Below are 11,728 nucleotides of genomic sequence, written 5' to 3'. Positions count from 1 at the left end.
AAAATACTCCTGGCACATCATCAGAACAAGCAAATAGCCCAACAATAGTCTAGCCATATCACTCCTAATTATATAAAACAAATAATTGACAATCACACAAAATACGGAATTAAATTTACGACACAGATACGGAAAAATTCAATAATATTATTTAAATTAAAAAAATTACATTAAAAAAATACATTAATTTTAAAAAAATTACATTAAAAAATACATTAATTTAAAAAAAGTACATTAAAAAAATACATTAATTTAAAAAAAATTACATTATTTAAAAAAAAACCGACCCCCCGCCTCACTCCTCGTCTCTGTCGCCACCGTCGCCGCTGGTACCCCCCCGGTCTTCAAATCGTCACGCATGCTCACGAGCAATGCGTGAAGAAAGCTCTTCTCCCCGGGGTCCTCTACCGTCTTCCAATCGGCTAAGATCTTGACCATCTGAGCACGCGTTTGTTGACGCGCGAAGAATTTGAGATCCTCTATCGACCTCCTGCGACCCCCCGGTGCCCCCCCTCCCGTTGCGTCCGCCTTTGACCAACGGGGCGAGTTCGGCGAGCTAATGATGGAGGGGACGGGAGCTCCTGAGCACCCTCGGGGAGGTCGTGGGAACCACCGCTGGTGCCGCTGTAATCACCGGTATAGTTCAGTCGTTGCTTCTTCGGCCAGCCAACGTCGACACCTGCCCGGAACTTCTCGGAGTCGTTCAGCACCTCATAGCAGTTCCAGTAGGTGAACTCCTTATACAACCCGGGCTGGGGGAAGGCTTTCTCCGCTATCCTCCTGCAATCATCCTCCGTTTGGCCACTGCTCTGCATGCGGAGGGCGTTGGCGTACAAGCCCGAAAATCGGGAGACCCTAGCCCTGATTCGGTCCCACGCCTTCCGGCACTCTTCCCCGTTGCGCGGCCTCCCCTCCGGGCAAAATGTCTTGTAGGCTGCTGCTATTTTGGCCCACATGTTGACGATCCTCTGATTGTTTGAAGTGAGGGGATCATCGCAAACACTCACCCACACCTTGGACAGCGCGACGTTCTCAGCATCCGTCCTCCTCCTCCGTACCGAGCAGTCGTCCTCAACCGGCTGCGACGACTCGCCGACCCTCTTGCCCTTCTTCTTTGGGGGGCCCCGACCCCGCCCTACTCCCCCCGTTTGAACGGGAGTTTCCTCCGCACCGAGAAGATCAAACCCCAACTCCTCATATTGCGTGAACTGCGCCTCCGCTGGGGTCGATGTGTGCGAAGAAGCAGTCGAAAAATCAAAACTGGGCGATAGACGTTCCCCCCGCCGTCCCCTACGTCGCCGGTATCCCTCCCAGCATCATCTGCATCCCGGGTGCCCACCCCGGCATTGCCGGTAACCCCCCCGGCATACTCCCCCCGGCTGCCATCCCGGGCATCATCTGCTGCCACGGGTACATGTTGTAGTACCAGGGCATCGGACCCCATCCACTTCGCACGGGTACCGGGGGAGTTTGAGACCCGCTCGTCATTGGAGTACCTTCGTTGTTGTTCTCCATTTCACGTTGTTGATCTTGTACAGAAATTAAAATAGATAGAGTACTCGTTAAAACAAGTGGTGCGAATGAAAATGACGTGTCTTAGAGCATCTGCAATAGAGATAGGCCGGCCATAGGCCAGCCATAGCCTAGCCACAAACTCCACCTGCCACATCATCAACACTAAAAACTTCTCCTGCCACATCATCAGGACAAACAACTAGATAAGCAATAGGTCAGTCATAGCCTAGCCACAATAAACAAATTATAAAAAACAAATAATTAATAATCACACAAAATACAGAATTAAATCTACTACACAGATACGGGAAAATTCAATAATAATATTAAAATTTAAAAAAGTACATTAATTAAAAAAAGTACATTCATTTAAAAAAAACTCCTCCTCCACACACGAGCCCCCGCGCCTCCGCCTCACTCCTCGTCGTCGCCGCCGCCGTTGTCGCCGCTACCCTCAAATCTGCGGCATCTGAGCCCGCGTCTAAGCCCCCCAACTGTGCCGCGGCGGCATTCAAATCGGCCCGCATACTCACGAGCATTGAGTGAAGAAAACTCTTCTCCTCGGGGTTAGTTGTCGTCTTCCAATCAGCTAAGATCTTGTACATCTGAGTCCGCGTTTGTTGACGCATGAAGAAGGCGAGCTCGGCTGTCGACCTGCCAACAGGGGGGATGCCGACTGGACCTCCTGGGACCCCTGGCGAGCCCGTTGCGCCCGCCTTTGACCAATCGGGCGAGTGCGGCGAGTAAACGTGGGAGGGGACGGGAACTCCTGAACATCCTCGGGGAGGTCGTGGGAACCGACGCTGCTGCCGCCGCTGTAATCACCAGTATAGTTCAGTCGCTGCTTCTTCGGCCAGCCAGCATCGACACATTCCCGAAACTTTTCGGAGTCCATTAGAACCTCATAGCAGTTCCAGTAGGTGAACTCCTTATAAAGCCCGGGCACGGGGAAGGCTTTCTCCGCTATCGTCCTGCAGTCCTCGTCAGTTTGGCCACTGGTCTGCATGCGGAGGGCGTTGGTGTACAAGCCCGAAAATCGATAGACCGCAACCCTGATTCGGTCCCACCCCTTCCGACACTCCCCCCCGCTGTGTGGCCTCCCCTCCGGGCAAAATGCCTTGTAGGCTGCTGCTATTTTAGCCCACAAGTTGACGATCCTCTGATTGTTCGAGGCGAGGGGATCATCGCAAACACTCACCAACGCCTTGGACAGCGCGACGTTCTCCGCATCCGTCCACTTCCTCCGTGTCGAGCTCTCGTCATCAGTCGGCTGTGACGACTCGCCGACCAACCTCTTGCCCCTTCTTCTTTGCCGCGCCCCGACCCCGCCCTACTCCCCCCGTTTGAACGGGAGTGTCCGCATCCCCGAGATCTATCCCCAACTCCTCTAAGGAGAAAGTATCACACCGAGTGAACTGCGTCTCCGATGGGGTCGATGTGTGCGAATAAGCAGTCAAAAAATCAAAACTGGGCGATAGACGTTGTCCCCCCCGGCATCCCCTGCATCCCCGGCTGCCACCCCGGCATCATCTGCATCCTGGGTGCCCACCTCGGCATCATCTACATCCCGGGTTGCATCCCGGGTACCCCCTGGCCGCCCGGCATCACCGGTCCGCCCTGCATCCCCTGCCATCCCAGCATACTACCCCCGGATGCCATCCCGGGCATCATCTGCTGCCAAGGGTACATGTTGTAGTACCCGGCTATCGGACCTCATCCACTTCCCACGGGTACCGTGGAAGTTTGAGACCCGCTCGTCACTGGAGTAGACTCGTTGTTGTACTCTATTTCGCGTTGTTGCTCTTGTACAGAAATTAAGATAGAGAGAAAACTCGTTAAAACAAGTGGTGCGAATGAAAATGACGTGCAAATCGCGTATATATAGTGTTTCGAAAATTAAATTAAAAAAATTAAAAAATCGGCTGGCCGATCGCTCGCCGATCGGGAGCCTGCAATGGTGGCCAGCCGATCGGCCAGCGCATCGGCCAACGCCTGGGAATCGGCGTGCGCTCGCCGTTTTTCTCGCCGATTTGGCGCTCGCCTGCTGCAATGGTTCGGCGAGCGGACCGGCCAGCGCCGGAAATCGGCTAGCCGATCCGCTCTGACAAACACAGATTTTGCATGTTTTTAAGGACTAGATTTGACTTGTTTTAAATGTCAATCATGCAAATTATGTTCTTCAATTGCATATGTTATACATTTGGTATTGTTGACGTGTTTGTTGATAAATGATAGAAAATGATAGAAAAAAGTGAAAAAAATGCCAAAGTGCAGCAGCCTCTGTTCAAGCCCATTCTTCCGGCAAGTTTGAAGTCCAATCAGTGCTTAATATATGTCATTCTCTTCGTCTTCAAAAGATCTTCGCGTGGATACCTTAAACGTCTCAATCAGAGTTCTGTAGAGAAAGTTATTACAATTCTACGAACATTGCGCAATGGAGTCAAAACTGACGGAAATTTGGGCTGAAATTCAAGAAAGAGAATAAATTATTAAATTGTGAAACCAAATCTCTCTCATTTCTTGTAGGGCACGAAAATAACCAAGACTAGCCCTTTTTCTAGCCTATAAATACTCCTAAACCTAATTCATAATCCCCATCTCAGAGCCTCCAATCCTACTCCCTCTCTACACTTTCTTCCATTCCATATTCCATACATAATTCATCCATCTTCCATTGGAGCGGAGCTCTGCAGATCCAGGCAAGAGAAGATTGAAGATTGAAGATTCAACCTTGGGTTTTATCAATTTCTTTCATGTCTAGTACTTTTATTATTGATTTTACTATTTGTCTATTAGTAGTTAAACATCATTTGTAGATTTTTTGGTGAAAACTATTATAAATATGTTTTGATTTATTGAATTGAACATTTTTCTAGCTCTTGTGATTGTTTTGCTTGTTCTTGTGCTTTTATTGTTCTTTTGTCTGGCCAACTTTAGAACTATGTCCATTTAACTAGATTAATCGAGAGATAGCTAGTTTTACGTGGTAAAAGGAACGAGTACAACACATAGGTTTATCTGCACTCGAGAGAGGGGACCCTTTGTGAGGGCTTGAGTCTTAGGAACTTAAGGAGTTAGAATCTAATCTATTGGAAGAAGACTTTGATAGTTAGAGTCTAATCTACTCGATAGGTGCACTTGAGAGAGGGCTTATCTGAATATCGCGACTTTCCTAATAATCCTGGAGACACATAAAGGTAAAAGTTCTGTGAGATTAATCATCACTAGGTCGTAGTAGTTGGATCCTAAAACTCTACTTTCTTTAGCCTGCTTTGTATTATTTTGTTTTTATATTTGTTTATATTTATGTCTAGTTTATAAAACCAAAACCAAAAATACTTTGTGTCTCTAGATAGTATATGACGCTTAGTATATGATAGACAGTTGCAATCTTATTTCCTGTGTTCGATATCCCGGTACTGACCTTTAGCTATACTAGATCTACCTTGTAAACTTGCAGGTATTTTTAGTGCTAATAAACAGTGCATCACGCTCGACGCCATTGTGGATGCTCTTACTAGTAACAATATCAGCTAAAATTAGTCATTTCTTTTTTCAATTTTTTTTTTATTCTCTCTAATTTTATTTTCTCTCTAGGAGTACAAATTAAATTAGCACATGCACGAAGCAGTTTCATCTACCGCAAAAGCCAAAAAACGTAAATTGTGTCAAATGGCTCATAATTGGTACGGTTCTTGCGAAACGGGCTGACAAGTCAAATTCATCGCATTTTTCATGACATACAATTGACTTTAATAGCACCCAATACTCTAGAAAAGGGTACTGTTTTGGTCAAATTCTGGTGTTTGATACCAAATGGAAATTTGTTAGTCGGCCCATGTAAATAAGTACGGCCCGGTCAAGCCCATGAATCTATACTAAAATATGGCAAATAACTTTTCGGAGGCAAAGTGGCCGATTATATTATAGCCTTGAAGAACATGTCTAGAAAAAGATTGACATTTCCAATGCTACCCTCATCTCATTTCAATCTTTCTTCTTCCACAACATAAGCCACTCAAACTCCATCGAGGACGGCGGGTAATCGGCGGAAAAACCATTGAAGCTGGAGAGGATTTTCCGGCGCCGTGTGTGGGAACCAAGAATTACCCATCCCCATCCAATTGCAGATCCATAATCATTTTCCAGGTTGGTTAATTTGAACTTGAAAAAAACAAAGAAGGAAAGAAGTAAAAATTTATTGCTTCATACATAAAATTGGAAGAATAAATGAGTATGTGACTGAGATTAGAAGAAAAGAAGAGAGATAATAGCGCTGTTCTTCAAATTCTGCGCTAACTTGCGTGTTTTTTTGGTAAAATTCAGTCTTCCTCGGCTGGATGACCTTTTTATGTTGAATTGATAGGGCTACTCTCCATGAGGGTTTAATCTTCATATTTTTGTTAAATTTTTTATGTTTCTGGTCATAATCATCTACAATTCCTTTGATGCATTTTCTTCTCACGCCCTAAGTATTGGTTCAAGTTGAACTACATTATAAGCTCATTCCCAAGCTGCTTTGATGATCTCTGCTAATACTTGAAATTCACACAAAATTAGACTTCTTAGTTTATAACTTTTTACTCGCAACTTCTTGTTGAACTACCTCACTTTGTGGTGATACCTCATTTGTCTGAGGCATATCTTGTATGCAATTTCGCTGCAAATAATTAAACATTTTTATAGCCAAAAAAAATCAGAGATTGGTTTATACTACGTTTATATAAATTAGTGAGCTGATGAATGTCTCCTACAAAATGAAATAGGAAGAGCAACGTCTCTGTTGGATTATATTTCAAAAATAGTTAAAATGGAACATATACTTAAACAAAGTCATCTAATATTTAAATGCATCATTTATTAATGTCGTATAATCATCTAACATGTGTTGTTCAATTTGGACAGACAAGTTGCACCAGTAGGGGTCTGTTACCCTGGATAATGGTGGGTTGTCAAACGAAGCACTAGCGTTGATGATCTTTGACATTATTCGCGTGCATCAACTACGGATTATATGTTGTCTTCAAGCCCATGGCATGCTAGCAGATGTTGAGCAAGGTGAGGACAGGAGGAGGGTTAGGCGTAAATTTTCTCGTTTAGAGAGAATCCCTGCCCAAGTTCATCACCTCACACGACTGGTCGGTTTGAACGACAAGGAGTGCATTGATAATCTTCGAATGGATCGTAATTGCTTCGGGAGATTATGTTTATTGCTGCGTGAACAGGCTGGCTTAGTCGATGGGAAGTATGTATATGTTGAAGAACAAATTGCAATGTTCTTAGGTGTGCTCGCTCATCATGATAAAAATCGAAGGGTGGGATTTCATTTCTGGAGATCCGGGCAAACAATATCACACTATGTTAATGTCGTCCTCAAAGCCGTTATTATGTTACACGAATTATTTCTGGCAAAACCCCTTCCTGTGGATGACCAATGTCAGGATTCAAGATGGAAGTGGTTTCCGATGAGAGTGTAAAATTCAAAGTCATTCAAAAATTTTAGATTGTTATTTTTTGTGTTAGCTATTGAAACTCAACTTTAGTGTGAATGCTAAATGTTGTGTATGTCATTTTTATGTTAGTGACCTGAATAGTGTGTTTATGATTGTTGAATGGCATAGGGATGCTTAGGTGCCCTAGATGGGACCTGTATCAATGTGTTAGTTGGGAGCGACGATAAACCACGCTACCGCAATAGGAAGGGACAAATTGCTACAAATACATTAGCTGTATGCACTAGGGACATGCGCTTTGTGTACGTGCTCGCCGGATGGGAGGGATCAGCCGGAGATGCGAGGGTGTTACGTGACGCAGTCACACGTCCACATGGGATAAAAGTTCTGAAAGGTCAGTCCCGTTTCTTCTGTTTGCCATTTATTTTGTCTCCTTACATTGGTTAAATTTGACGAAAATATTAATCCAATCGTTTCCAATAGGGCAATATTATCTATGCGATAACGGTTACGCCAACAGCGAAGGCTTTCTTACTCCTTACAAAGGTGTCCATTACCATCTTCAATAATGGGGCCCTGCTGCCATGGTGCCTGAAAACCCGAAAGAAATGTATAACATGCGCCACACCAAGGCGAGGAATGTGATAGAGCGCGCGTTTGCCGTTGTGAAGATGAGATGGGGAATTTTGCGTAGTGCTTCGTTTTATCCGATCACTACACAAATAAGGTTGATCCTTTCATGCTTTCTCTTGCATAACTTCATACGTGACCAAATGACTGTCGATCCAATCGAGCAAGAGTTAGATGTTGAGCACATTCACCTTGGACTTGAAGAGGAGCAGCCAGAGCACAACGTTTATGTAGACACGATTGAGCCCACACCGGCTTGGAATAATAAACGCAACGAACTTGCTGAAACTATGTGACTTAGTGCAGGTAAGACTATCTAAATTAGTTTAATATTGACCTACTATTTTTTTAATTCATGCCTCATTACGTCAGAATATGTCAGGTAATGCTCAACATGTTTAAGCTCAAGTTCAGGTGGAAGCCATATTTTCATCGGATGGCCCATGTGCAATGAAACACATTTTTTATGACTGCTTAGTTATGTTATATTTTAGATTGACCTACTTTATTTTTTCTATTGCTTTGTGTTGTCTTGGTGTTGTCTTCAGTGAATAGATGCTCTTGATTATGACCTATGTGTTGATTCATTGAGTGTGGTGTAAGTCTGTTTCAACTCTATGGTTTTTGTTGTGGATGTTTGTTGTTATGGTTTGTGACTATAGCCTTTAAAGTAGCTTACCATGGTTTGGGGAATGATATGTCACAAATAAATTGTCAATATGAATTCATCATATGACAAAATCAATTAATCATATTAATCGAATTTATTGATTTGAGGGTGATGTTTCATTATTTGTATTCAACCAATATAGCATATGACAAAAAAATGACAAATTTTATTCATCATATGACAAAATCAATTAATCATATTATTTGATTGTATTTATTTGAGTAGGAGGTTTCATAAGTTGAAGTGAATAATTAACTAGGCATTAACAGAATCAATTAGTGGTCTTGAGTAGATGATTTCCATGACAAAATATTTGTATAGTTGTATAAGGCCTTCACAGTGTAATTTAATATTCTCTGACTTGTAAAAACCAAATTATAGAATGGTATAAGCATCACCGCTTCGAAAATTGTATAGTTTGCACTATATTCAAAGATTATTAATATCCCACATTTGGAATATCCAAATCCCTCATGTGAATGAGCAATAAGGAGAGTCTCCTTAGATGACATTATGATGAAAACTAACAAATCTGTAAGTAGGAACATCAAAAGTTTCTCCTAATTGATAAACAATAACTGCAATTTAAGTTAGATTAATATAGCTTACAAAACGCATCCAAATGGTTAACCTCCTTCAACTTACATAACCAAAATCAGATAAGAGGTCCTATAACAATACCAGTTTAAGCCTCCATTTCAAAGTTTATGACAAAAAATATGGGAGAGTAAGCAAGAAGAGAACATGTTAGAACTCAAAACAGTTATAATTGCAGCCCCTCAAATGTGTCCGTACTTCTCTAGCTCACGAGACCCTTCTGCGAGACGCATGAAATGTTCAAACCGCTCAACCTTTTCAAGGATGATCTCGGTGACGTCAATTTGCTGCACTAGAGTAAGCTCCGGCATAGCACTTAATATGTCAACAACTTCGTTACGTGCTTTGCTGGCGTCAAACTCGAAGCCAATGCGTTTGGTCAACTTGTCAAGCCTCTCAATAATGTCATCTTGCATCCGTCCGAGTATTTGAATCAAACCTATGTTGTCCGTGGCTGCCTTTCTCTTTTTGCCCCTTGTGTTGATTTGCATTGATCCTTGTAAGCTCTGTCCGGTGCTCTCATCCGGTGTAGCTGCTGGCCCTTGTTCAGGGTATGGATTCGCAGCCGAGAACTCTTCAGCTCCGAATGGGAATTCAAGTCCCTCGTCATGTAGTTGAGATTGAGTTTGCCTTGCAAAACTGTCATGAGCATCGTGCGTGTCTTCAGCGACACTCCTACTGGCGCGGTCTTTGCCAAAAACCAACTTCCAATCATCATAAAGTGGCCATGACCTGTGTCGCATACCGCGAGCGTTTGGGTCGCGCTGGACAACCACAAAAGAAAACTACAAAGTCAATTAACATTCTTGAAAATGGAAAAACATTTTGCAAATAATCCAATGACATGTATGATTGAGTCTAAAAAAAGCAACATATGAGAGGTCGAACCTTAACAATCTGACTCCATTGATCGTCGTCACAATCTATTTTGTAATCCTCGTTCACGTTGAAGCCTACTCCACTTCGTCCAAGTATTAAACCAAGAGAGTTGTAGCTCTTTTTCCATTGACATATCTTAGAATTGACATGAGGAGTTCCTTTATCCCTGATTTTGGGAACTCCTTGTTGAGGACCTCTTCAATCCGAGTTAAGTATCCAGAGTGGAAACCATTGTCACTTTTCCAACCACGAGCAACAAGATCTTTCAAGGTCCACATTAGTACTTCCTCCTCGCGTGCTGACCAACTTCGCCTTGTACGATCTCCCCTTGCCCTCATACTAGGCCCGAGCCCACTGCTGTCTGAGTATATAAAATGTGGAGATGTTGTAAGTTTTTTATCAATGAAAACATAATTGAATGAAGGTGGAACTATATATGAAAGATCACCCTCAACGATGACCGATTACTGACCTTGTGTCTCGAGATTTTTCTCAAAGGAATTCATTCCGTAGTAGCCGCCGTTCATGGTTATAGTTACCTCTTGGAATAAGACAAGAAATATATTATTAGAAATAGACATAGATATTATAACATATCCATATACACTACAACTGCAGATTTTAATAACCAAAATCACATGTTCTAACAAATGCATATCCTCACTTGGGACACTAAATATTTGACTCGGGCATTGGCTGAAATTAAACAAAGAACGGGAATGATGAAGATGCACATGTTTATGTGTTAGTTCCACTCCGTTAACAAGCCCTTTGAGTGCAGCGCACATAACCACATTTTACAGACAAGGAAAAGAGTATTATTTTGTCCGAACTTTTTTCAAGCTCCATGTGTAGAAAGCCACATTGTACACATATTACATAGCCACATCTTTACAGATTTTACAGCAAGAACTATTCAAAAACAGTGATAATAGTTTCTGTACTAGGAAGATGTTGATCCAGAAGCCAAAGGCACACCCTAGTTAGCAAAATTCAACAGAAGAAACAAAAACATTGAGTTTCCAACACATAATTTTTAAAAATCGAAGTCCTCTAAAGCAAGATTCCATTTTGATAAAGGAAAAATCAGGAAAAAAATTCGAGTTCATGAAGATGAGTCCGTACTCACAAAAATATAAATTTCTTCAAAACAGCTACAGAGAATTAAAATTCATGAAACTAAGTCAATAGAAATGGTTCATATGTGTATAGAGGAAATCTAAAAAGCAATTAATTTGAACTTGAAAAAATCAAAGGAAAGAAGCAAAAACTTACTAAGAAATGCAGCAGAACGGAAAAATTGGAAGAAGAAATGAGTAGGTGACTGAGATTAGAAGAAAAGAAGAGAGATAATAGTGTAGCTCTTCAAATTTCAGATTTCCCGCGAAATCTATATGAGAAATGCAGGAAATGAAAGGGGGGGGGAAATAGATTTCAGTGATTTCCAAAATGTTTTGTAGAATCAGCTTGGAAATAAAATTCAATATTGATGGTAAAAATGTCAGATTATAATTTATGTCAACACTTCCACCAATGTATCAAACATCCGTTTCTTAATCGTGGCCCATATACTACTACCCATCAAACATAAGATAATGGGTACTCAGTAATCATATTCTCGGTCAAACTCTTGAGAATATTGTAATGGGCTTATTCATGTGATTATTATCAAACACACCCTTACAACATTTGAGGACCAAATTTTTAATTTAGTACTCCCATGTATCATAAAAATAGAGACTTTTTCTATTTTGATATGTCTCATAAAAATAGTCTATATCTATTTTTGGTAGTTTATTTTCTCTAAAGAGATGGACCTCATTTTCCACTAAATACTCCAATAACTCTTTCTTTCCGAAATATGGAAACCCATCTTTTTGGTCAGTTCAATTATCCTAACAAAATATGGAAACCTCTCTCTCCGAGCTGAAGAAATACCATAGGCTTGTGGTTAGTTTATTTTGTAAACTAAACAATAAGTAGA

The 11,728-nt window shown here is 41.9% G+C and overlaps 1 protein-coding gene across 5 annotated transcripts; it reads left to right on the top strand.

The window, feature by feature from the left end:
* The first annotated feature begins 5,446 nt into the window (after positions 1-5,446).
* LOC121763718 lies at positions 5,447-8,213 on the top strand. 5 transcript variants are annotated; one of them, XR_006042465.1, is made up of 5 exons: positions 5,447-5,664; positions 6,421-6,830; positions 7,137-7,362; positions 7,452-7,904; positions 7,981-8,213. XR_006042465.1 is itself a non-coding variant. In XM_042159782.1 (4 exons), the coding sequence occupies exons 2-4, from the start codon at positions 6,489-6,491 to the stop codon at positions 7,535-7,537; spliced, it is 654 nt and encodes a 217-aa protein (XP_042015716.1). In that variant the 5' UTR covers positions 5,447-5,664; positions 6,421-6,488; the 3' UTR covers positions 7,538-8,213. The 5 variants fall into 5 exon arrangements, 1 of the variants encoding a protein (XP_042015716.1); XR_006042466.1 differs by having other exon boundaries at positions 7,971-8,213; XR_006042467.1 differs by having other exon boundaries at positions 6,421-6,988.
* The last annotated feature ends 3,515 nt before the right edge of the window (positions 8,214-11,728 follow it).

Source organism: Salvia splendens, chromosome 14 (assembly GCF_004379255.2).
Source record: "Salvia splendens isolate huo1 chromosome 14, SspV2, whole genome shotgun sequence".
Lineage (NCBI taxonomy): Eukaryota > Viridiplantae > Streptophyta > Magnoliopsida > Lamiales > Lamiaceae > Salvia > Salvia splendens.
This window is presented reverse-complemented; position numbering and strand designations above follow the sequence as displayed.

Excerpts from the sequence above, each read along its gene's own strand:
- LOC121763718 (XM_042159782.1), top strand. The coding sequence starts at position 6,489 with ATGATCTTTGACATTATTCGCGTGCATCAACTACGGATTATATGTTGT. Across the intron at positions 6,831-7,136 it reads ATCATGATAAAAATCGAAGG|GGATGCTTAGGTGCCCTAGA; the intron begins GTGGGATTTCAT and ends TGAATGGCATAG. Across the intron at positions 7,363-7,451 it reads TGGGATAAAAGTTCTGAAAG|GGCAATATTATCTATGCGAT; the intron begins GTCAGTCCCGTT and ends CGTTTCCAATAG.